This window comes from Brugia malayi, assembly GCF_000002995.4.
Source record: "Brugia malayi strain FR3 genome assembly, contig: Bm_v4_Chr4_scaffold_001, whole genome shotgun sequence".
Classification (NCBI taxonomy): domain Eukaryota; kingdom Metazoa; phylum Nematoda; class Chromadorea; order Rhabditida; family Onchocercidae; genus Brugia; species Brugia malayi.
Window position 1 is genome coordinate 1,812,582 of NW_025062478.1, and position 24,854 is coordinate 1,837,435.

The 24,854-nt window shown below is 26.7% G+C and overlaps 3 protein-coding genes across 3 annotated transcripts; 1 reads left to right on the plus strand and 2 right to left on the minus strand.

The window, feature by feature from the left end:
- Positions 1–1,039: 1,039 nt before the first annotated feature.
- On the minus strand, positions 1,040–9,295 carry Bm13793 (insulin-degrading enzyme, putative; the record flags this gene model as incomplete). Its single annotated transcript, XM_001896741.2, has 23 exons — positions 1,040–1,165; positions 1,354–1,535; positions 1,716–1,863; positions 1,957–2,081; positions 2,242–2,409; positions 2,654–2,765; positions 2,856–2,947; positions 3,131–3,283; positions 3,504–3,663; positions 3,922–4,090; positions 4,292–4,407; positions 4,562–4,701; positions 4,851–4,959; positions 5,124–5,254; positions 5,458–5,598; positions 6,038–6,131; positions 6,338–6,491; positions 6,714–6,854; positions 7,272–7,411; positions 7,745–7,938; positions 8,178–8,271; positions 8,428–8,548; positions 9,183–9,295. 23 exons carry the CDS (start codon positions 9,293–9,295, stop codon positions 1,040–1,042), a joined length of 3,123 nt encoding a protein of 1,040 aa, XP_001896776.2.
- Positions 9,296–10,946: 1,651 nt separating this feature from the next.
- Positions 10,947–14,140, minus strand: Bma-arx-2 (actin-like protein C, putative,actin-like protein 2, putative; the record flags this gene model as incomplete). The annotated part of the gene is made up of 10 exons (XM_001896740.2): positions 10,947–11,021; positions 11,170–11,265; positions 11,420–11,559; positions 11,903–12,041; positions 12,336–12,485; positions 12,740–12,901; positions 13,290–13,403; positions 13,578–13,727; positions 13,818–13,928; positions 14,093–14,140. 10 exons carry the CDS (start codon positions 14,138–14,140, stop codon positions 10,947–10,949), a joined length of 1,185 nt encoding a protein of 394 aa, XP_001896775.2.
- A 7,589-nt stretch (positions 14,141–21,729) lies between these two features.
- Positions 21,730–24,747, plus strand: Bma-anmt-3 (Uncharacterized protein; the record flags this gene model as incomplete). The annotated part of the gene is made up of 6 exons (XM_043081318.1): positions 21,730–21,807; positions 22,082–22,237; positions 23,484–23,645; positions 23,841–23,918; positions 24,100–24,196; positions 24,551–24,747. 6 exons carry the CDS (start codon positions 21,730–21,732, stop codon positions 24,745–24,747), a joined length of 768 nt encoding a protein of 255 aa, XP_042937252.1.
- Between the last annotated feature and the right edge of the window lie 107 nt (positions 24,748–24,854).

Genomic DNA, 24,854 nt, shown 5'->3' on the forward strand with positions numbered 1-24,854 from the left:
GTCTAAAATTTTTTTTCTTTCTTTTTTTTTGCTTTTTTCAATTAATAAGGGAAGATAATTTTTTTTTTTAAAAAAAAAAAAAAGAAAAAATATTAAGTAATGAATTAATATGATTATGCACTTTCATGAATGAATGATTATTGATAACTAGCAAGGAGCAGTATCACTCGTTTTTTTTAAGCGATTTAAGAATTTTCAAACCTTCAAATTATTGTACTGTATTAAACTTTCTTCCTAACCTATTATTCGAATTAAAGATAGGAATTTAAAATCTCTTATTTTATTATCAACTTCTATCTTCCTTCATCAACCATTAATTTCTTTGCATTTATGTATGATAGATTAATGATATAAACTATTCATTTTATTGGTTCAACTATTACTTTAAATCAAATTTTACAAATGCAAAATAAACATGAAAGCATTTAAAAATATGTTAGTCGTTTTCAACAATTTTATCACATATTTAGCATTTTATAATCATAGAGAAGTATGAAGATTTAACATTATAAAAATATGGAAAATTTTAAATTCTGTGAAAATATTATGAAATTTAAAAAGATCGGATAATGAAATGAAGTTTAATGCATAACTTTAACTTTAGAAGTTCGAATGTATCAACATCACAACATTATAGAGAACATCATCATTAGGAATGAGCAACAAATGGCTATTTCGGTATGCGATCAAATCAATATTATGAGATGTATTATATTCAATGATTAGAAAAATAGAAATAATCCTTAAATATCAACAATAATAATAAAACATATTTAAAAAAGAAAAAAAATAAAAATACCATTTAAGAAAACATTCGTGTAATGGCAAATTTAGTAAACAAAACCGTGTAAACAGGAGGAGTGAAAATTTTGAAGCATCCTAAAATATTAAATACTAAAATTTTAAGCTACTATAAATAACACTGCTGCAACAAAAAACATGCAAAAATTTTTCTTGTCATAAAGGATTGAAATTTCCAGCAATTCCAATCAGAAAACAAAATTTTTATATTTAGTGTATATAAAAATGGATATAAATATCACTGCTTATTTACTTCATTCTGCTCTCTTGAAATATGTTGATTAATATCTACTGCTGGTTGTGGTAACGGATAAAGCGATAATCGAGACTTGAATATTCTTATATTCGTTATCCGTTCAGGCAACTGCAAAAGCAAATAATTCCGGATATGGGAAGTGAATTTGTGATTCCAGAAATATCAAAAAGAATTGAGAAAACGGAACAATTATTAATAAATTGGTATAAAGTAAATATTTCTTTTCATTGAATATAACGGATTATGTCATTTGCAGTTTGATTCACTGGTATACAGGTGGATGAAAGAAAGCTTACCTGTTCAGCATCACCGGAAGCGTTATGTTCACGCTTTGAAACTGTATCTTCCGTTTCGCTATTAGCGTAAACCATTGCACAAAGTTTTCGTCTTTCCGAAGAATTCACCGCAAAGTGCTTGTCAAAATATTCAATAACATCTGCTTTGGTTAGTTTTCGCAGTATTGGTACTTCAATATCATCTGAAATTGGTTTCATACTGATAAAAAAAGCATCCGATAAAGATTATAACTTCCATCGTCCGTTTAATTTTTTTAAAAACGAAAAAAAAATTCAAGAGATTGATTATAGTGCTATCTCTGAACAATATTAAACATTTTCTAATTCTTCGGAAACGAAAAATTGAAAATTAATTACAGTACTTCTTTCGAATAAATAAAATCCGCTATCAACTTCAGCCCAGTAACGGCCTGCCTGAGCTTTCATTGTCTTTGGCTTTTCGAGACGTTTGGTTGCAAGTGCTTCAACGTTGTCAAGAAATTCATCATCAGACATTTTTTCGAGATCGGACTGGAAAAATAAGATTTTTTTTTTTTTTTGACTGAAAAAAAATATTTTGAGAAGTATGATCATTAAAAAAATTATTATGATGTTAATCTCTACCCTGAATTTTACGAGGAAATTTTCGATTCTTTCTACTATAAATTCGGGAATATGTTGACCCTGAATCAGTAATTCAATTCCTTGAACACCATTACTTCGCCTCGCTCCTGTGTGAACAATATAACCTGGAATTTTTCAAATTACAAAATATTGTAACTCTGTGAATCTTGAAATAACCTTTTCCGCTTCAAATCCTAAAATCAAAACTTCTGGTAAGATTGAACTATATACAAAGAAATAAAACTGAATATATTATTAAATAAATGAAGCCAAAATTTTCCTTACCCAACTGTTCCGTTGTCCTTAGCTGATTGAAAGCAGGTTCAGCAGCCAGTTGCACGACTAATTCTAACAAGACATTTTCTCGAGTATCTTGTTGACCCGTTTGCATAAGATAATTGACTGATGCATTTGGATGTGTTGGTTGAAATGCTTTGTAAACGTACTGGCATCCTGAAATGAGAAAATATCTTACATGCTTTTTAAGCTTGAATTTGAATTTTACAATTTAATTCTTCGGAAAAAGTGGTAAATGTGGAAAGATGTTTTTTGAGAGACATTATGCAATATAATTTAATATACAGGAAAATTCCTTAGTTGTAAAATATTCAATATTTCGATGACATATGCATGTTGTTGCTAAAGAATAAACAGTAGCATGACAGCGTAAAACTTAACTGAATGATGAAAATTTTACCTTTTGGAATTTCATGCTCTCTACATTGATCTAATTCACTATCGAAAAGATGTCGAGCATCTGGAAGTGCTTTGAACTTCGATATAACGTCATCCAGAATTTTGGCAGACTCCTAAAAATCCACTCTTTGAATTAGATCTAAAACAAAAGCCAGAAGAAAATCATTGATTTCAGAGGAAAACTGATCCAGCAAAATGCTTACTTTTTCAGTGCTATTGCCGTAAACAAGTGCTTCAATTTGTAAAGCTTGTAGAGATTCATGCGCAAATTTCCGTAATTTATCAACCTCACAATCTGAAATATTTTTTTTATCTTTCTGAGAGCACTACTACTGTTTTTCTTATTCTTTTTCTTATTATTATCATTATTATTACTATTATAACTAACTGTTACTATTAATTATTATTATTGTGAATTAATCGATTCTTAATTCAAAAGAACAAAAACATTAGGAAACCACATAAAACATAAACTAACTCTCAGCGCAAGCTAATACTTCCTCCTTACTCCACTGACGGCTACCAAGCAATAATGTACTGTAGTAGTGAGCCTGCATGTACGGTTGACTTTGACGAAAATTTCGCAGATTTCGGCAAAATGTTTCTTTCAATACCTTGTAACGTTCCTCATCTAAATATCACTGTCAATTAGCATGCTTAAAGCAAAATTAATCACCGCTAAAAATTTTCACATAATGTTACAATTATTTCATAGTATAAAAAATAAAAAAAAAAAAATCAAACTAAGCTGATTTGGAACCTGAGAAATCAATTTTTTATTTCATTTTTAGTCTATCGCCTGATGAAGGTGCAATTCAAGATGATGCATATTCACCTCAAGAAATTATTACCTGGCACAAAAGTGATAAATCGCTGAATCAAATCATTGATATATTTTGGCTGCTTTTCATCGTAACCTGATACATGTAAAGTAATACCATAAGATTGCAAATCGAATGACGATTTTAGACCAGCAAGATGTGCATTGTAAGTTTCCTCACTGATAGCATCCTGAAAATGAATCTATGAAAGAACCTACGGAATTCCCTTTAAACTCATACAGTTTCTTACAATTAGAAATGATTATTTAAGCTCTTCAGCTAACAATTAATCAGTAAAATTCAAAAGAAAAGCACAGAAAACATAAATCTGAACAAACACAAATCACACAGTATAAATATAACCAAATTTTTCATTGCTATTACAAGCAAATATTCCAATGGCCATCCATTATTTCACCAATTTTTTATAAAAACAAAATAAAATTACCTGTAAGCAGATGACGAACATTGCAGAAAGATAGGAATTTAGCGGATCTGAATGCATCATCGGCGATTTGAAAGCTATCCGGGTGCTTAATTTCGGTAGCTTAAAATCATTATCCTGCATAAACCATAATCGGCACCAATCGTTATTCACGACAAGATACGGTATTTTTCTAAAGATAACAAATGTTAAGAATAGAATCTTCAGTGGATTTCTCGAAAAAAAAATAAATTTTAACATTTTTTTGTATTTTAGAAACGCAGGTTTTTTTTTTTTTCTTTTTTCATCTATCCATTCAATTATTATCAATTTAGATTTAACACATAGAACGGAAAAATCCAAATCATAAAATAACTGCTTTTTTTTTTCTCACTTGGTTTTTTCTCGTGGTTTTAAGTCAAATTTGGTTGCAATGTACTCATTTTTGGCTGGTAAACTGAAGAAATCTGGTATCTGAGTTAGTGCTTCATTGAATTTCGATAAAACTTTCTGCAATGAATATTCATGCCTCAAAGAACTAACCAAACAATTTTATCAATTAGCACTCATTTTACTCTGACCTATAAATTCTTTCTCATTATGAAAAATCTCACGTTATCACAACATGCGACTATTTTTATAAAATAAGATAAATACAACAAACCTTGTCAATTTTTGTATTGTTATATTCTGTTCCGTACCATTTTTCTTTTATATTGTGCTCTTTGCCAGCATATTCTTGTGAAATTACAGCGTAAAACATATTTTCGGGTTTAATCTCTTCGACAAATTCTTTTATCAAATCTGCAATACCCGTTAAAGTCAAAAATAGAGTGAAATAATAACATAACTTGTATGTAAGGCAATGAAAAAAGCGTTCTCATGATTTTTCGTCTTTTTCCTTTCCTTTTTTAAAGTCAGATTCAATTATATATCCTTGAAAAGCAAAATACCTGGTTTGTACAAATCCATTTTATAATCTGCACAGATTACATCTTCGAATGGTATCCGTTGTAATTCCGAAGAAATCTGCGTGACATAATTTAGTGGACTTTCTTTGTCCTGTAACAATTACTTGGAATATTTACTGTTACAATAAGTAGTAATGACTGAATTCTGATGAAAATGATTAACAGAAATTACAATTCAAATTTGAGGTGTCAGAAATAAATATTACATTCAAGCAGTCCATAGGAATGAAAAATTACAAAAATAAAATAACATACTTTAAAACGAAATTTAATTTCTTGCAACTGCTTCAGCTCATCAAAGATCCATTTCAGTGGACCAGTTTGCTTTACTAAGCCCACTTCATTGAACACCAGCTTAACGATATCATCAGTATGCAGCAAACCTTCTAGAAAATAATAATAATAATGTTTTTAATTTCAAAATAAAAATTACGAAACTCAATAATAGGACATAAACTAATTTGAATTAATTAACACTTAATGATGAATACAAAGTGAAATTCCATAGAGCAAATTTATCGAGTATGAAATATGTTTATAGTTTGTCTAATTCTCAGAAATAATGGTAAAGAAATATGGAAAAACAGACCTTCGCTTAGATCAACTGATATGCTGAAGTTACCAAAACCCCTAGCTAAAAGTCGATCACCAGCTGACAATGAATTAACCCAACCACGCCTTTTCAACTCAGATAATAGTGATCCCGGACCTTCATGACCTATTAGATGTGCTGAAAAGTGATATTTATCAGTTATGATGCTATTGATAAGTTGCAAAAGTTTCTAAACATGAGCTTTGATCCAAGAATATGAGACCTAAATTTGATATTGCTGTAATTTAGATAAGTAATTTTCCTTCAGTTTTAATACTGCTCAATGCTTAAAAGCAAGCCAAGAAAGTAAATAAACGTCGAATTTTCTCACTCAATTTTGTTTATTCAAAAGAAAAAAAAAATTCTCATTTGTTTCATAACCCGAAATTAATGAAAGTGTAAACATACGAAGCAAATAAATGAAAATGTCCACTATTGTCATGAATCCAATGCAAACAGCGTAGTTGTGCAACTATTGCATGATCAACAAATTTTAATGACTTTTCACTAACAAAAAATCACAATTCAAAGACCAAAATAGAAAATAATTGGATAAATCAAAAGCGATTAAACTCACAGACATAATGGGCTGGCCAAGATCGGTAGTCATCTCGATAATCGCGAATTGGAAATGTCAGAGTTAAATATCTGAGGTCTTTCACAGGTACTAACTGAAAAAATAACTCGATAAAATCATACGTGAATAAGTTTTATAGCAAAATTGTTTTTAAAAGAAATCATCCTGACAATTTTTATTTCACATCGGACCACGCAATTAAAAGTTATGGCAGGAATAAAGCCAAACAAAAGGTCCCAATAATTTATCAAAATCGCCCATTCATAAATATTATGATGGTTACTGATATAAAAATCATACTTCAACTTTAACTCCTAACTGTTCCTCACCATACGGCCCTTCATTCCAGATTTTTCTTGTTACATTCTTTTTTTCGATATCCCCAAAGCTAAGCGATGTGACCATTTGCTCCAGCTGATCCAGTGATTCCTTCCCCAAAATGGCGAATGACATTCTTGAAAAGTTTTGTTCGAAATCATAAAATTCTTATTTAGCACAGAATAAACACAAAAACAGCATCCTATTTCTTGTCAATTTAATTTTAAATTGAAATAAATGAAACTGACAAAACTTTTTATGAAACAAAATATATCTTTTTTTGCAGCTTTTTCAATCATTTCAAAAAGTGACTGGTAAAAGATAATTTTATACAAGCACTTGTAGGATAAGGACTTACATGTCCGATGAGTAATATGTCTTGTGAAATTCTAATAGAGCTTTACGTGGTTCAATTCCATTTTTTAATGCTTCAACCATAAGTGTTGTACGATTACCGGTACCAAATTTGCCATAATCATGCGAAGGCTTTGATAATGATCTAACATAAAACGATGCAGGAAAGAATTAAATATAAATGTATTAGAACGACATTTAAGAAACATATTGCTTTCTTCCTCTATCAAAGTTTTTAGTATTCCTGCTATTGTCTTGGAAAATAATTCCATTTTAATTATTGTAAATTCCAACTCTTGACAATGAAGCCCATTATCTATTATTTTGCTTATTATAGCGATAAAGATGTTTTTTATGTTTCAAAATAAGTTGAGATTCATGATGAAACTACGCAGACTCTTCCTAGCAAACGATATATATATACTTTATTGATGGTTATTAGAAGGAAAAAAAAAAAAGGAAATTTCTAAAAATCCGAAATTCTGTAAGTGAAAAAATAGGAATCTTTAGTGTTCTCCTTCACCACTTTGATATAACTGAAATAAATAATAAATCAGCTTACCGTTCAACTTGCAACATGCGCCATTGATCATTAAAAAGACTATTGGAAAATTCCGAATCAACAGCTCGTACTTCTCGCTCAGTTGCACTTTCCGTGAACTGTGGACATAGGAAAAACTGTACGAATCTGTCTAGAGCACCCTAAAAATATGGAAATATTAAAGAAGGAAAAAGTAAATAAGTGAATGAATAACTGCTAATAATATAAGAGATGTGTAGCAAAAGGAAAAGTATGATAGATATCTTTGAAAGCAATTTGTTTATTTTTTTACGAATCTCTAATTTTAATAATTGCTAAAAGTCAGCCACGAAAGGAAAACAAAAAGATTAAAATGACTGTATTCGATAATCACTAATATTAATTGTAATACAACAGTAAACGAAAATTTTGATCAAATAATACCAAACTAGCAAATATTTTGGGATAGAAAATAAAATCAAATTCTTCGAGGAAATTAAGTGAAAAAGATTGACATGTAAATGTTCAGGTGCAATATCGAAATGATAATTCGTATGGTCGGTAGCTGTATAAGCATTTGTTATTCCACCATGCGATGAAATAAATTTACTATACTCATTCTCCGATGGGTATTTATCAGTGCCCAAGAAAAGCATATGTTCACAAAAATGTGCTAATCCGGGTAATTCCCATGGATCCATCAAGTGTCCTGAATATAAATCATGAAGTGATATTGTAAACATATAAACAGGCATAAAATTTTCGAAAAATATTTCTCAATAAAACCTGAACAAAATGCAAAATTCCGCAGTAGATGTAATAATACATCCATCAAATCTTATTTTCCATAACAACTTTGGATAAATCTCCCATTCCACACTTCTTTCCTTTTTTTTCCTCATCAACAAAAAGTTATGAAAATTGAAGATTAATGGTATAAATACCTACCAACATTAACATCCATTGATGCAGCACTTTTATCTGTCTTTGGATCTGAAATCAAAAGAACCCGAAGACCATTTGTTAGCTCCAATCCTCGATACTGAAATTTTTTTCCATAAATTTTTTTAAAGCAAATTTAATTCATGAAAATTTATTCGAAAAGATTTACCAACAGAGAGAACAACAAATTGATGTAAATTCTCATGAATAAATATTGAAATTGAATTATAATTCAATCCAAATGTTAATCACCAACTTCTCGCTTATCCTCCTTCGATTTAATAATATTATCATATCGCTGTGCAATCACATCAACTGATGAAATTTTCGAGGGAGACATTGATAGTATGAATCGAGTAGGTGAGAAACGTAAATTCCTAAAATTTCAATAATTTCAGAAAAATATAACAAAGTAATAAAACGAGCATAAAAACGACTTATGTGAATAAACTGAAAATGAATGCAAGAACTAGTCAACACGAAAGCTATACACTGCTATTTTCTTCTATCTTTGATCATAATTCAATATTGAGAAATCGAAAAAAAAAGGAGTCTATACGATTTGATTAATTACAATTGTAGTAATTATTTGAAAAATAATTAAAAGTACACGGAAATATTCTATTCTTAAATGAAAGCTATCTTAGTGATATAAAATAAATTGCCATCAAAAAAATATGCTATATATCAAAATATAATAAATATATTTCACAAACTATGCATGTAAAAAGTGTAATTTTTTAAAAGTGAAAATTTTATACATAAGCAAGCAAATATATACATATATAATCATTTTTGAAAAGAAATGCACCATTATATACATTTATGAAAATAATAACAATAGTAATAACAATAATAATAATAATAATAATAATAACAATAATAATAATGGATAATAATATATAACATACATTTTAGAGGTGAATCATCTACATTGTATACTTTTAAATATAACACATTTAATTTAAAAATAAAAAAAAATGTTTTAAAGAAATGAATATACATCATTACCGTATTGATAATGTTCTAGGAGATAAAACACCCAATGACGCAAACGATCGTTCGATTGTCGACCAAAAGCGTACGGGTGTTTTCGAAAACAAACAGCGATAAATGTTGTTCATTCAAAACGTGGAACGGTATTCCGCCACGATTACGATATTATCAATTATTTTCTCGGACAATTAGTTTTTCTAAATTTTAACTGAAATTTCTGAAACATAACATAGTAATAATCTAAATATATCATGACATATTCATTTTATACTATCCATATATACGTCTATTAATAGGAATTGTAATGCAATGCAATTCATAGCAAAATTTTCTCATTATCTTATCTTACCGGGTGACCTATTTAGTTTTATTTATCAACTCTTAAACATTTCAAAATAAAATGACGAATTATTGAACTTATTTATTAGTATAACTTTTTCGACCAAAGATTTCATATGAATTAACCATGTTCAATAATTAACTATATCATATGCTACTCAGATTAAAGCACAGAACCCACTGCATTAATACCCATTTTCTCAGAGTAAACTACAGAACTTACACTCCCATCAAATATCATTCTACTTCCTGTCTACGACTGATTTTATTCTTTCTTTTTTATTACAAAAAACTGCACAAGTAACATTTCCTTTTCAAAAGATACTATAAACATTTTCTTCAATATTAAAATTCAGCTCACCCTTGCTCTCCCCATATCCGTCTCTTCTCTCTCCCTCAAACTACTCCTCATCATTTCTTTCACTTCCTTTCCCTCTTCCTCTCATATCACTCCGCATTATTTCTTCCATCCTATTTTAGGAAGTGAACATTTAATTTCTTTCCCAAAAAATTGATATAAGAGACGAAAGTATGTCGAAGCAACAATTTCCACCTAACATGATCATGATTATGATTATAATACAAGATTGGGCCAATTTATCACTTTCGATAATTAAAAACAAAACAAGAAATTACAATTAGAAACATAGCACAAGAAAAGTGAACATCAATGTCAATAAGATAATGAAACTGCTAAGCTGATATTATTTAAAGCTTAATAATTCTAAAGCACCAAAAATCCCTCTTATTTTCCGTACTTTTTGCTATCCATAATAATACTTCCCATTTGCAAACTCAGGATTTAAAGCGTAATCTCACATTCAAAGATATTTTCATTACAAGCAAAAGTAAAATCTAATTCGTTTCTATTATTTATCTAATCATTAGCTCTCACAACAAATAATGCAGTAAAACAAATATACTAAAATGGAACAACAATGTAGAGATAATCAGTAATTAAATTTTTAAAGGTAAAGCAAAAATTACTAGTTAGCAAATTATTAGTTAACAGAATTATTAATCAACAACTTTACAATTACCCAGTACTGATAAATAATGATGAATAATAATGTGAAAGACATGAGTCTTCATTACTTAATGGATCACTCCTTAATTGTCTCCCCCCTCCCCACCACCTCTCCCCCTTCAAAAAAAGTATCCTTAATAATTTCTGGATAATAAAGATGTTTCCTATGTTATGAGAAAGTTATGTGAACACGATTATGTAGCTACATACTTTCATATGAAGTACAATTAGTCAAGAAAATGAATCACATTTATGGCGACATGGAATTTTTCAATAATAACAATGCCTCATGAGATTTTAAGCATGACATTCTCCTTCTTAATCAGTAGAGCTATACAACTTAATTTGATACAACAAATAATTTCATAACATAACATTCCATAACACATAACGCTAAGCTCAATAAGTTCAAATCACCTAATGCCTAACTTTCTCAAACATCGCTCAAGTCCTCCTTCTTCATATTCCTGTTTCGAAATCCAGAAATCCTGAAATAATACAATAATTAAAATAAAAACATGTAATTTGGCTCGTTGTGAAATAAACAATCACAATAACATTATCCGACCCTTATACAACAATATCGTAGAAGTGAAAGCAAAAAATAGACATATGCAAATAAAAATAATTATTTACTGTGTCTCGATCCCTCATGATGTTCGCTAATACAGCACCACCAAGAAATACCATATGTTGCCTCCTTGGAGGTGCTTCAATTCGAATTTTGAACTTCTGGAATAAAATAAATCTTACATAATTGCTAGCAACCCAACTATGAGTATATGAGTAGATGTCAAATAAGATCTTAGTGATAATTACATCAAGACGTTACAGCAAAATTCAGTCTGGTAACTCATGACCGAAAAGGGTGTTTTAGTTAACAGACCTGAAACGCCTCAGTATTCCCTCGCAGAACTCGATCGAGATAAAGCTGTTTCAACTCACGTTCCAAACGGCTCTGAAGACCAGGATACATGGTGGTACCACCAGATAGCACAATATGCTTATAAAATTCAAGTCGAGTATCTAAAAAAAGAAAAAAAAAATAAGGGTTCTATAACAAAATTTAAAGTCATTGACACCTCACTGTGAGTAATCTATTACATATTTGATCGAATAATTTGAGCAAAGCTCTAAAAATAAAAAGAACAGCTACATTTAAAGCGCCTATTATCTTTTTCTAAAGTCAAAGTTTTCGCTGCACAGGTATGCTAAAACATAAGACTCTTTGTTTCAAACAAAGTTATTATCCATCAAGAGCAAATAATATTGCTGACAATCAAGTACATTATTTAATACTAACATTAAGTTTTGATACTGATAATGATTTTGCGGTTACGGAAGAGTAATAAAAATACAAGTTACTTACCGATGTCAGCAGATTGTATAACTCCAAACAGTAACTCACTAAGACCAGATCTTTCAACATTAATCAAATGTGGTTGAAATAAAACTTCAGGTGCTTCGAATCTTTCGCCCCCAACACGAATCACGCGACCATCCGGTAACTAAATTAATCTGCACTTTACAATCAAATTTAACAGAACAATAAACTATCATTAGAATTACTAATAAAATATCAAACAACCTATTAATGCTGAAATTCCGATAATGCTATTTTGAACATAAATACTGAAGAAAATGCTAAACAAATTACCTATACTGCTCAATTCCAGATTGAAGAATTTTTTAAAAATGTTACTAAATGGATAGTTGGAGTAATGAATGGAGTAAAAGCCGACCGACACAGCAAGGAGAAGAGAATGGTCATTGTACAAGCCATTATCTTTAAGAATACTAACAGTATATGATTCCGTGAGAACTGTCGTCTCAAGAGCTAGACGTTGTTCTTTCTCCACGTCATAAGCTACGTAACATAATTTTTCTTTCAATAATCGAACAGTTTCGAAATCTGCTGTATGATTGAAAGCATAACCTCGCAGTAGCAAGAGCTAAAAATGCGTCAAGTAAGGATTGTGAAAGCATACTTAAAAATAGGTTACTTTATCAAAATTTCTTAAATTCCAGTATGACAGCTCATTATCTTTCATGTTCGTGAGAACAAATCATAGAAAAGTAAACAATACTTGCATTTATTCACCATAAACGTTATAACATATATCTCTACTTTACTTCCAAAATTATTATAACTTTAGTAAAAAACAAAAGTAAAATAAACTGATGGTTTAGAAATCTATCCACATACTTTAATTAAATAACGAGTGATGTCACGCCCAGCAATATCTAAACGGCGTGTCAAATGATTCAAAGCGTATCCTTCGTACACCGGACAAATGTGTGTTACACCTTCACCACTATCAACAACAACACCCGTAAGTAATCCTTGATGATAAAGTGTCAATACTGCCTGAATTTTTATCCAAAAAATTAAGAAGTGGAAGATAATTTGCAAAGAAATACAGCAGAAAATGAAGTAGAGATACAAAACACCAAATTTTTATAATCTGAACAATTAGTAGTCATTTGAAATGAGTATAAAGAAAAAAAAAATTTAACAAGAGGGTTCAATTCGGATTTGTACTGCAACACAAAAGTAAGGAATACAGGTAAAATGAATGGTTCAATATAAAAATTCCTTCTAGATTTAACTGAGGAGTGTGGACTGTATTAAATCAACTAAAAGAAACTGCAACATCAGTGGTTCGGGTAATAGAATACTATGACAATAAGTGTTCGTTGAATACTGTTTTATCTTCAATAAAAAATTAAATTTTCAGCAAATCTAGAAAACTTACTTGTACAGCCACGTAGAGAGAATTGAAACCGTACTGCTCAAACATAACTTGGAAAAGTTTCTCACGATTACCACTTGGATTCAACGGTGGCTCAGTAAGTAATAATTTGCAGTCCTGGAATTAAATAAATTACAACAAAAAATTTAAATAATATATCGTGATCTGCCACTAGATTTTATCAAAGTTATACGATGTTATATAAATGCCTGCCTAGTAAATTAGTTAATCTTGGTTGGGTTCTCACAACAGCGTTATAAAAGATCAAAGAGAAGGAAAACAAGAACCCACTTTCGGATCAATATCCATCTTTTCTGGACCAAATGTATAGTCCCATACATGACCCATGTCATCCCAATTTCTAACTATTCCATTTTCCATTGGATAACTGCATTCTAACATCTGCCTTAACTGAGTACATTCTTCACCAATCATAAGATCCTGAAAATCATCAATACTACCCATTTTTCACCTAACAAAAGGAATTATCCAAATCAGAAAAAAAAAGTCAGAAATGACGAAATGGTTTACCTTAATTTCTATACTACCAACTTTTTGCGATGACCGTACCAATGGACGTCCTACCACTGATGGAAATATATGGGCAGGAAAATTGGTTCCAGCGTAACCACATTTTACAAACTGAAAAACTTATATTTATTTAAGTACTTTGAAAATTTAATGCTGCCAAATTTAATTTTAGATTAAAAACTAAATTAAATAAAAGAGCAGCCGAACTTTGAAAAACAATAGACTTGCTTTCCAATGTCAACTTTTTTTTTTATTATTTTAAATGAAAAGATTACTCCAGTGCCGTTGTCAACGACGATAAGCTTTCGACCTTGTGAATCCATAACGATACTTAGAAGCTAGCAAAATACACTCTAATAATTAATTATTTGCCCTGCTTCTTGCCAATCTTACAGGTTATACCTGCAATAGATAAAACTAGTCAAGAAAGATTTAACCACAATGTAAAACTGATGCTTGAATACATGTCAGGTTATAATTACCAACCGTTTTCTACCAAAAATTAAAACTATTATTCCGGAAAAAAAAGGTCAGGATATTAAGCTTCACAATAATTGGAAAAAAAAAAAACTAAAAGAAAATGTATAAGCGAAATATCAAACTTACAAAATGTGACGATGAGATTTAAAGCAATGATCATAGTAACTAATGGAAAGAAAAAGAATACGCAAGAAAAGTGAAATTGATTTGACAGGAATTACAACAATGTTAGGAAAAAACTTTTTTTTTTTCAATTTGTACTATATAATTTGTGAAACTAACAACTACACCTGTAAAAGTATTTTATAACTGAATAAAAGAGTTTAAATCATAACTATTTCAATTATGACACATAAGAGTACATATTAAAAAAATCGTCGTATAATAAAATTAATTAAGTTTTCTATATATAAAAATTTAATGAATTCTATGTAACGTAACTTATTTATAGCTGAACTAATCAATCACCAAAATTAATACGTTAACCATATATGCAAATATAAAGTGTCAATTTTATGACTCATTAAATGACTCACTAAATCACAAATTACGGTACACAAGTTAGCGTTTCGAGAATACCGTTACATAAGTCAACACTAAATATTGAAAAGAATGTATTTAAACGAATATGATTAACATTTTTGTATACCTGGTTAAAAATCGTTTAATTGACGATAATAACTAGTTGATTCGTAGATTTTAATTATTTGATCAATTGAACAAATTTTTTTTGATGTATTAGATATAATTAAAATTGAAAACATTAAGTATTAGGCTAATTTATTAATCTGTTAAATTGATCATTCTACCATTCTCTTATTAAAAGCTTATTAATGTTGAAAAAACGATTTTCGTTAATTTGTTTTTTTTTTTTTTTTTTTTTTTTTTTTTAATTTGTTGCAATTATTATTTCGTATAATCGATTTATTAAAAAAAAAAATTTTCTTTTTTAGATTTTGATGATAGATTAATTAATGATAAACTTTCGCTATTTTGTAATTCTTCACCATGAATGATTCTAAAAGTGGAAGAAAAGCTGTTTTATGAATTATATCATTCATATAATTTGTTATAAATTTCTTTTCTTCCTTTTTCCACTTTTATTTTTTCACTTTTCTTTTTTTTTTTTTTTTTTTTTTTGTAAATGAATTATCGAATTATTGATGCATCATAATATGAAAAAATAATGCAGTAGTAATATATTCGTTATTTTTCATTCATGATACGATAGTGCTACATTATACGGTATTTCATTCATTATACGATATGTCATAAGCAGTTCATTATACGTATTCCAGTTATTATACATGGTACTGTGTAATAACTGGAATATGTACCATATTTCATTATGCGATAGCACTTTACAACATTTCATTCATTACAGTGTCGGTTCACTACAGTAATACTTTATTACAGTAGTATTTTTATCGCAGTAGTGCTTTATTGCAGTAATACTTCATTACAGTAACACTTCATCACTGTAGTACTTTATTACAGTAGTATTTCATTCGTTATGCGATAGTTTTTGACTATGCAATATTTTATTTATCAATGATATTATACAATATTCCACTGCAGTAAGTGATAGGAATTAGTCGATTAAATGTTAGTAATTAGTTCATCAATTAAGTAATGTGAGTATTTGGTTCATTAAGTGATAGTAATTGGTTCATTAAGTGATAGTAATTGGTTCATCAATTAAGTAATGTGAGTATTTGGTTCATTAAGTGATAGTAATTGGTTCATTAAGTGATAGTAATTGGTTCATTAAATGATAATAATTGGTTATACGATGCTTTATTATATTGCTTGGTGCATTTGTTTGATTAGAGAATGAATAGATGAAAAATAGATGGAATTTAATGATCATGCAATAGTAGTATTTCAATCGTTTTATTCATGTTAAAATGGTATAAATTTAACATAAATTTACACCGTTATGATATAAGTTTATTTTTTATATTTATAAAAAAATTATGGTATGAAATATTTGTGGTTCATTTATACAATATTATTATAAATATTATAAAGCACTTGTGGTATATTGTAAAACATTTATAAATTTGATTTTAAAGTAGTAACTTTACTATATTGCTTATTGTTTTAAGTAGGAAAAACTACTGTTTGTAAGATATGAAGATATGGATTAAGTTTGAACTAAGTACTTCTAAGTTTCCAATGTACAAAATTTGATTCTAATAGCAGTTTTTAGCTTCTTTTTTTTTTTTCTATACCAGTTATATTATTATACTGGGGAGTTTTATTTCCAAAAATTAATAGTGTTGGCATGCTTTGATGAAAATTCATTATCTTTAATTTTCACAATAAATGAGAGTGTGAATTAAATGAATCATAAAACTGCTTTTTACTTTTTGATGTATACGGTTAAAATAAAATAATCTAAAAATTTTGATTTGACAAGAAAAAAAGGCTTCTCACAAATTTACTCATTTAACAGTGTAAACAATTTTCTTTATTTTAAGTAATTTGATCTGCAAAATCTGAACATTTCCGCATTTTGTAAGTACTCTTTTAAGTAAGTGACGAAGTCCTAAAATTTTCAATTTCTGATAACTGAATTTCAGTCAATAAAATTGTATACGCAATATGTAACATGTAAAATACCGATGCGACAACAATAATTGCAATAACAACTATTCTCATCTCAAATTTTAAAACTATTTTACAACAAATGATCGATTTAATGATGGTTTTGTTTCATATATCATGTTTATTAATCAAAATATTAAAATTTAAAGTCACTTGTATGAAACTATTGTTAAAAAAAAAGAAATTGCAACGTTCAACAATATTGATAAATTTTTTTTCGTCCTTTAAGCATTATTCATCTTGTTTAGTTTGCTACTGGAAACTTTTGATTTATTATATTGATGTAAGTGAGACAAAATGAATTGATTCAAAACTATGATAAACAAATAAAAATCAAACAGAGGAAAGAAAGCGGGTTTAAGGGACAGAGAGAAACAGAGGGAGATGGTGAAAAAAAAAAATTTTAAGTAGATTTCAGCATTATTTCAACATTTAAATAAAATAGAACAAGTGGAAAATATTGGAGGGAAAAAAAATTTTTTTCTTTCTTTTTTCCAGCTGAATTTTGTCTTATATTTCATACATTGCATGAAAGTGATAAAACGAAAATTGTTGAATGGCATAGGATTGTAAAAAATGAAATTTATTAATTGTTTATTTGTTTTTATTTATTTATTTATCTATTTTTTTGACTTCTTGCATTTTAAATGGAAACGAAATTATTATTGTGAAAATATAATAAATGAAAAATTTCATAAAATATAATTTTTTTTTTTATTGTAGAGAAAAAAGAATGATGCAAGCTTTTCATTTATTTTTTCTTTTTCTTCATTTCTTTAATTCATCAGATATTTTTACGCATACATATGATTGACATTTTACATAAAAAATTTAATTTTTTGTGGAGATTTTCTTACAATGTTAATTTTAAACGTAATTTTAGTTATTTTCTCCCTTTTCGATATATTATTTAGCTTTTGTTGTGTAATTTTGTGAGAGAAAAAAATTCAGTAAACTTTTAATTAGTTTTTTTTTTTTTTCCATTGCAAACAAATTTTTTTTTTTTTTCCATTGCAAACTTTTTTTTTCTCAGCATTAAATATTTTATTAATTTGACTAGTAATATCAAATTGATAATTCAAAATATTTGCTATTTGAACATAAACTTTTAATTACAAATCTGACATATATTTGGAAATAAGCTTTTAATTATAAGCCTAATGTACACACTGGTAACCTTAAATTAGTAATACTGAAATTACTACTATAATGTGATATAGGACAGAGTTAATTTCATGATATATTTGAGGAAGGAAATATAATTAAAAGCTTAATATACATATTATATACTTTACAAATGTTAAATGATGAAAAAAAAAAACATTCCATACGGTAGTTTAAATATTATCAGATACTTAGGTTTCTACATGTTCCTTATTATAATAAAATAAAGAGTTAGGTAATGAGAAGAAGAATGAAAAAATTTTTTTATATAATTTTATTATATTCTAAAATACCTTATCTAAGTAATGATTTCGCATATCAATAAATATGCAATTCATTTTTTAAATTTTATGAATTAATACAGTCTTATTTCTGAGTTTTACGTAATAATACGATTTTATTTTTTGAATCCAGCGTAATGATATAATCTTACTTTTGATTTCAACATGGTAATGCAACATTTTTTTAAATCCTATATAATAAGACGATTTAATTTTAGAATGCTGAATAAAATTTTATTAAAATTTATTTTTACGTAATATAATAGTTTCTACATAATCTTAATATGATCTTATTTTTGAACCAACGTGATCATATAGTCATATTTTTGAATTATATGTATTTTTGAACCACTGTCTTTCTTTTTCATTTTTTTTTTTCTTTTTGAATCTCTTGTAAAAATTTAATGTGCTATAATTAAGAAAGAAGAAACTATTATTTATGATATTACATTTGATTTTGAAAAAAATTATATTTTTCTAGATTTACCGAAACTTCAGAAAAATATCTGCAAGCAAAATTAGCCTTAGTTATCATTGATAAGTAAAAAAATAATCATTAATAATTTTTTTGTTTACCTTGATCTCGCTAAAAAATAATTTTTCCTCTCTAAAAGTCATATAAATATTGAATTTATTATTATTATTTTATTTTTATTTACTTATTTTTTTGTTGCAAAACTTAACAATTAATTGCTTTGATCAAATGCTGAAAAACAACTATAATAAAACAAAAAAAAAAACTATTAAAATAACTATTAAAAAAATCTATTAAAAAAAACTATTAAATAGTTGAATCTTTTATTAGTTTAATCAACGCACATATTTTGGTATTTAGACATATTAACGTTCCTTTGTTTTTCTTACCTTTTTCTTTTTTTTTTTTATGCGAGTTTAATGTGAGTTAAGTGCTCTAATTAAAAGTTCAATTTAATATCTGAAATAGTAATAATTTGTGATCAAAAACATAATTAAATTGTTTGAATATGTACTTAGCTGTCTTAGCAAGTAAAAAAGAAATTTAATTAATCAACCATTTGTTTCTTGTTCCATCTTTAAACTTTTAAATATTTGCGCATTGAGTCTGTTGATTAATACCTTTCATTTTTTTTTAAGCAAATCAAAAAAAAGAACGAAAATGAAGCTTAGTTCACTTAAATATTGATAATATGATTAGGTAAATGGTACGAGAGAGTACGATTATTTTGTTAAGATGGAATTAACAGGTGGTTAGTTTAAAACAAAAAAAAAAAAAAAAAAAAAAAAAAGCAAACGAAATTTGTCATAAAAAAAATTTTCAAATTTTGTTTCTTAGTTTTTTTTTTTTTCTTTTAATTTATCGTTTACTTCTTGAAAAATTGAAGAAAAAAAAAAGTTCGTTTTCTTTCTTTATCGAAACATTATTACTTTACAATTACGTCAATCGTTATTTGATCGTCCCATAATTCATTTTCTTCTCTTTCTTTTGGTGTGAAAAAACAATTTCTTTTTGAAACAAAAAAAAGAAAAAAGTGAAACTGAACTTTACTGCTTTTGCAATATTTAAGCAGAACAAATGAGATGCATATGTATATATGTGTACTTTCTCCTTTTTTTTTTTTTTATTTTTTACTTTAGTTATCTGAAAATTGTAAATACATGTCAAATCACTACTTATCAGTAAATTTATCGATAATTCCTGATGAATTGGTTAATTTTTTAGCTTGTTAAAGTGAATATGTTGCTTTATTTTAGTTGTAAATTTTCGAATATTTGTAATCGTCAGAGATTAGACCATTCGAAAAACTTTTTATTTATTTCATAAGTTTGACATTTAAATATTTGTTATTCACCTGACATTTTAATTCATTTGCTTGTTGTTTTAATTTAAAAAGAATGAATTCAAAGAATTGAGTAAATGAATTAGGAAAATATTTTGTAGTTTATGTTCGAGAATAATCATTTATTTTTTATGAGAAATAAAAGAAAAGTATTCATAAACACTAGTGCTAATAATAATAAAAATACTCATTACCTACCTATTTTTTATTTATAATAAAGGCAAGCAACAAGTAATGTGGAATTTCTTAATTATATGTCATGTAATTAATAATAAGTAAGCCATCTCTTATTGTTGTAATAAATGAACTGACAATGATTAATTCAATTTTTTGATTATTTATTGTTTACAATAAATAATCAAAAAACAGTAGTTATTAAAAGTCAATAAAAAACAGCAGCAAGGAAAGTAAAACTTTAATAAATTATTATTGTTAATAAATCGAATTTTGATTTATTATGTTACAGTTAGAAATCGGATAGTATCATTAAATTAAAATTAAAAAATTTTTTGGTGACCTGTGGTATAATTAACAGCAATGAAATTAGTAAAATTACTTATTTATTACTTAGTCATTACTTGTTATTTATAATAAATGAACAAACGATAAAATTTTGATAATTATTGATAATGAATTAAGTTTTAATTAATTATGTCACAATTAAAAATGGAATTTATTAAAAAAAAAGGTGGTATTATTAAATTAAAATTTGAAAGGCTAAAATGATAGTAATTTGATGCTAGATAGTTCAATGCTTTTCAAATTTACAACAATATTTTGAGCTATATTTTTAAACGCTTCATCACAAGTACAGCAAATAGAAGTGAGCAATAGCTCTTTAAATTTATTTTAAACTTTTTCAATTTAAAAATTTTAATCTATTTAATCAAAACATACTTTCTTTTACATTCCCTTTTGCTTTAATGTGTTATTTTATTTTATCATCCATTTTAACTTATTAAATATTACTTATAATTTAAACTTTAAAATTAATTTCTACCAAAAAAAAAGAAAGAAAGGTTAGAATGACTTACAAAAAGACGATGCATTTTTGCCTGGTAATTAATAAATGATAAACATTGTAAATATGTAAACAATAGAAATGAATAAACATTATGAATATAATAAACACAAAATATATATGATAAAAAAAAATAAATAATGTTTACAAATAAATTCGCATGGATGTAATTTTATGGATCTTTAAAAATGATTTATCAAATAAATACTTTAATAAATAATGAAATGGAATGTAATCAATTCTTTTCTATAAATATATATATTAAAATATTATTTATTAATTAATGAAGAAAGTGAATATGTGCATTTTTTCGTTCGTTGTATTCCGAAACATTAAAACGTTTTTATATTTTGAAAATGAATTATTGATTTTTTTTCTTTTTTTTTTTGTTCTTTTTTTCAAGCATAATTGATCGTTTTGAAGGTTATAAATGAATTTTCAGCAAATAACCAATAAGCAATTTTACGAAATTCTTTTTTCTGAATTATCGATTAATTAAAATTTCATAAATTTTTAGAACTTTTTAGCCTTAACAATTAATGATGACAATTGAGAATGATACAATTGTTGGGCTAGATGGATTGGAAAGTAATTTTGATTCTCAAGCCTATCTTTCGGTGCATATTTTTTTAAATCTATAATTCAGGATAGTATAATTCTCCTACGAATTTGAAAAAAATAAAAACTTAAATAATTGAAATGGTAAAGTTAATTTAAGATTTGAAATGTTAAAAAAGTTTAATTGAATTAGAGGAATAAAAATATGAAATAGTTATCAAGCAACTAAACGATATGCATTCTTTTAACAAAATTTTATTATCTAATATTTTTTATAATTGAACTAATTTTTAAACTTTGAAATTCAATTAAATTTTTTAATTATTAATTTAGGATTTTTATCAACGTGTTGATGATCCAGCAATGCAAATGATGATTATGTTGTTACCTAGTATTGCTGAGCGTATTGATTGTTATGATAATCTTTTGGATTTTGGTGCTGGACCAACCATACATGTTTCGGTTGTTTTCAGGAATAAAGTAAACAATGTAAGCATTTATATATTTATTATAATTAGTTATCAGAATACTTAAAATTTGGAAAAATCTTTTTTGTTCCTTTTTTTTTTCCTTTTTTTCATTTTTTTTTTTTTTAGTATTCTGATAAAGATTAAATGATATTAATGATTTTAATTAAATGATTATGGTAAAATTTATTTTACCAGTTTTTTAATTTGATCTTTTTTTTCACTTGCCAAAACATTTTGAAATATAACTAGTGGTTATCAAAAATTTAATTATCAATAATATTACAAAAAAAAAAATGTGAAGTTATATTTCATCTTTTACTTTCTTAAATGATATAAAGAAACAAAAAGAAATAAATGAAATTGAAATTAAAACTTTTATTTCTAAAATATCAAAAAAAAAGGATGTAAAATATCATTGAAATTACATTATTGTTGCATTTTTTCTTTTTGAAACGAAATTTGCAAATTTTTTGAAATTTAACCAATGGTTGTCAAAGTTTTAGTCAGAAACTTCCAAGTGCAATATTACAATAAGAGGTAACACTAAAACCTTTTTTTTTTTTTTACACTGTTGTTTTTTTTCTGTTTGATATTCTTTCCAGGTAAAATTTATATAAAAAATCTAAATTGTAATTTTGCTGGCGTCAAAAATTTCAACTTTGAAAACTTTTAGACACATCAAAATTTTTGCTTTTTTTAATGTCATCATCTTTTCATTTATTTGGTATTCTTCTCAGATAGAATTTATTGAAATCTTAATTCTAAACTTGCTAGTGTCAAAAGTTTTCAGACAAAATAATATAAATATTGTTTGAAAATTATGGCAAACGAAAAGTATTATTGCTAAAAGAAAAAAGAAAAAATTGCTTACTTACTTGAATTAGAGGAAGCAAAAAACGTATGTCTTGCAAAGATTTATATAAGCATAAATTATTTTAAAAGTATTCATTGTCTGAAAATTTTTAAATTTAAATTTTATTCCAAGAAAATCTATCAAAAATCATATATCATGTTACAACCAAAAACAAAAAAAAAAAAAAAAAAAAGATTTGCAATGATAGATTCATGTAGACTTTAAACTACATTTTTGACATACTTGGCTCATTTTGGACATGCGATAAACTCTATATTTGGCTTATTTAGCTTTCAGCATAAGGAAAACTGAATTTTTTTTTTTTGACATACTTGGCTCTTTTATAAAATGTTACTTTATAGATGTTTATAAATTTCGACTAGCTATAAATTTTAGGCTAATTATATTCCAGATATATTTGGCTGATTATTTACCGCAAAATCGTAATGAATTATCACGATGGGCAAATGGTAAAAGTGCATTTGATTGGACACCAGCACTTAAAATGATTGCTTCAGTGGAAGGTTCCGGTTGGTTGCAACTTGAAGAAATGGAACAATATACTAAGTCAAAGGTTATAATTTCAATTCTATCAATTAAATTTGAAATTTTCGAATAAAAACAAAAAAGCAATGAGGAAGAAAAATTCTTTTGATAGCAATTAGTAAAATTAATTAAGATGAAAAATGTTATTAATTGTAACGAATCATTGCATATGTGTGTGATTTTAGAACAGAATCATTGTTTTAATTTTTTTTTTTTTTTACAGATTCGTTCAATTTTTCACTGTAATTGTCATAATAAACCATCGATAAGCGCTCCGAAAATTCTCCAAAATAATTTTGATGTAAGTAAAACTGCGAAGTAATTAAGTTCCATATTCACTTCATGCTAATATTTTTGATCATAAATATTGAAATAGACGAGATATTTTGAATCATATCTATTTTATTAATTGAAAAATTTTAATTAATCAGCAGAAGTTTTAGTTTTTATTTTTAATTTTTCCTTTTGAATTAATATTTCAGATAGTTGTGACTATTCTTTGCTTGGAATATTGTTGTAGCAGTGAGATGGAATATAAGGAAGCAGTACGAAATGTTGTAGATCAAGTAAAACCTGGCGGTAAGTTTTTTTTTTTTTTTTATTCTTTCTCCTCAGAAATTTCAATGAATGATATTTTCCTGGGAGTAATTAGTTAGCAAACTAATTAGGAGGTGAAAATTTAGGTGAAAGTTTTTAATTAAATTTTAATCAATAAAAGAATGCATGTATTTTATACTAGAGAATTTTACATATATTTGCCAAGTAAAATTAATTGGTAAAATATATGCATTTCTATAATACTTTTTTCAATTAAATAAATTAATTACAAAGTTTCTAGCTTAAAATGAATAATTAATATTTAATTTCAATTATTTGTTAAGAAAAAGAAAAATTATTAACAATTTTGAGATTAATTTTATGTTATCATTTTAGGTTGGTTTGTAATGGGTGGTGTATTAGAAGAAACGTGGTGTTCATTCGGTGGACGTAAATTTACGTGTTTATATCTTACCGAAAATTTATTATTTGAAGCATTACGTGAAGCTAATTTGTTAGTAGATGATGATCAGTCATGTATTTATTACTGTGCGCAAGGTATTTTCCTCATTTGTTGTAAGAAACAAATTTAAATGGTAAATTTAACATGCTTTTGAGTATTTATTTATTTTCTACAATTAGTTTCAAAAAATTGACCAAATAATTCATAAATTTCTCTATCTTTTATTTGTTTACTATT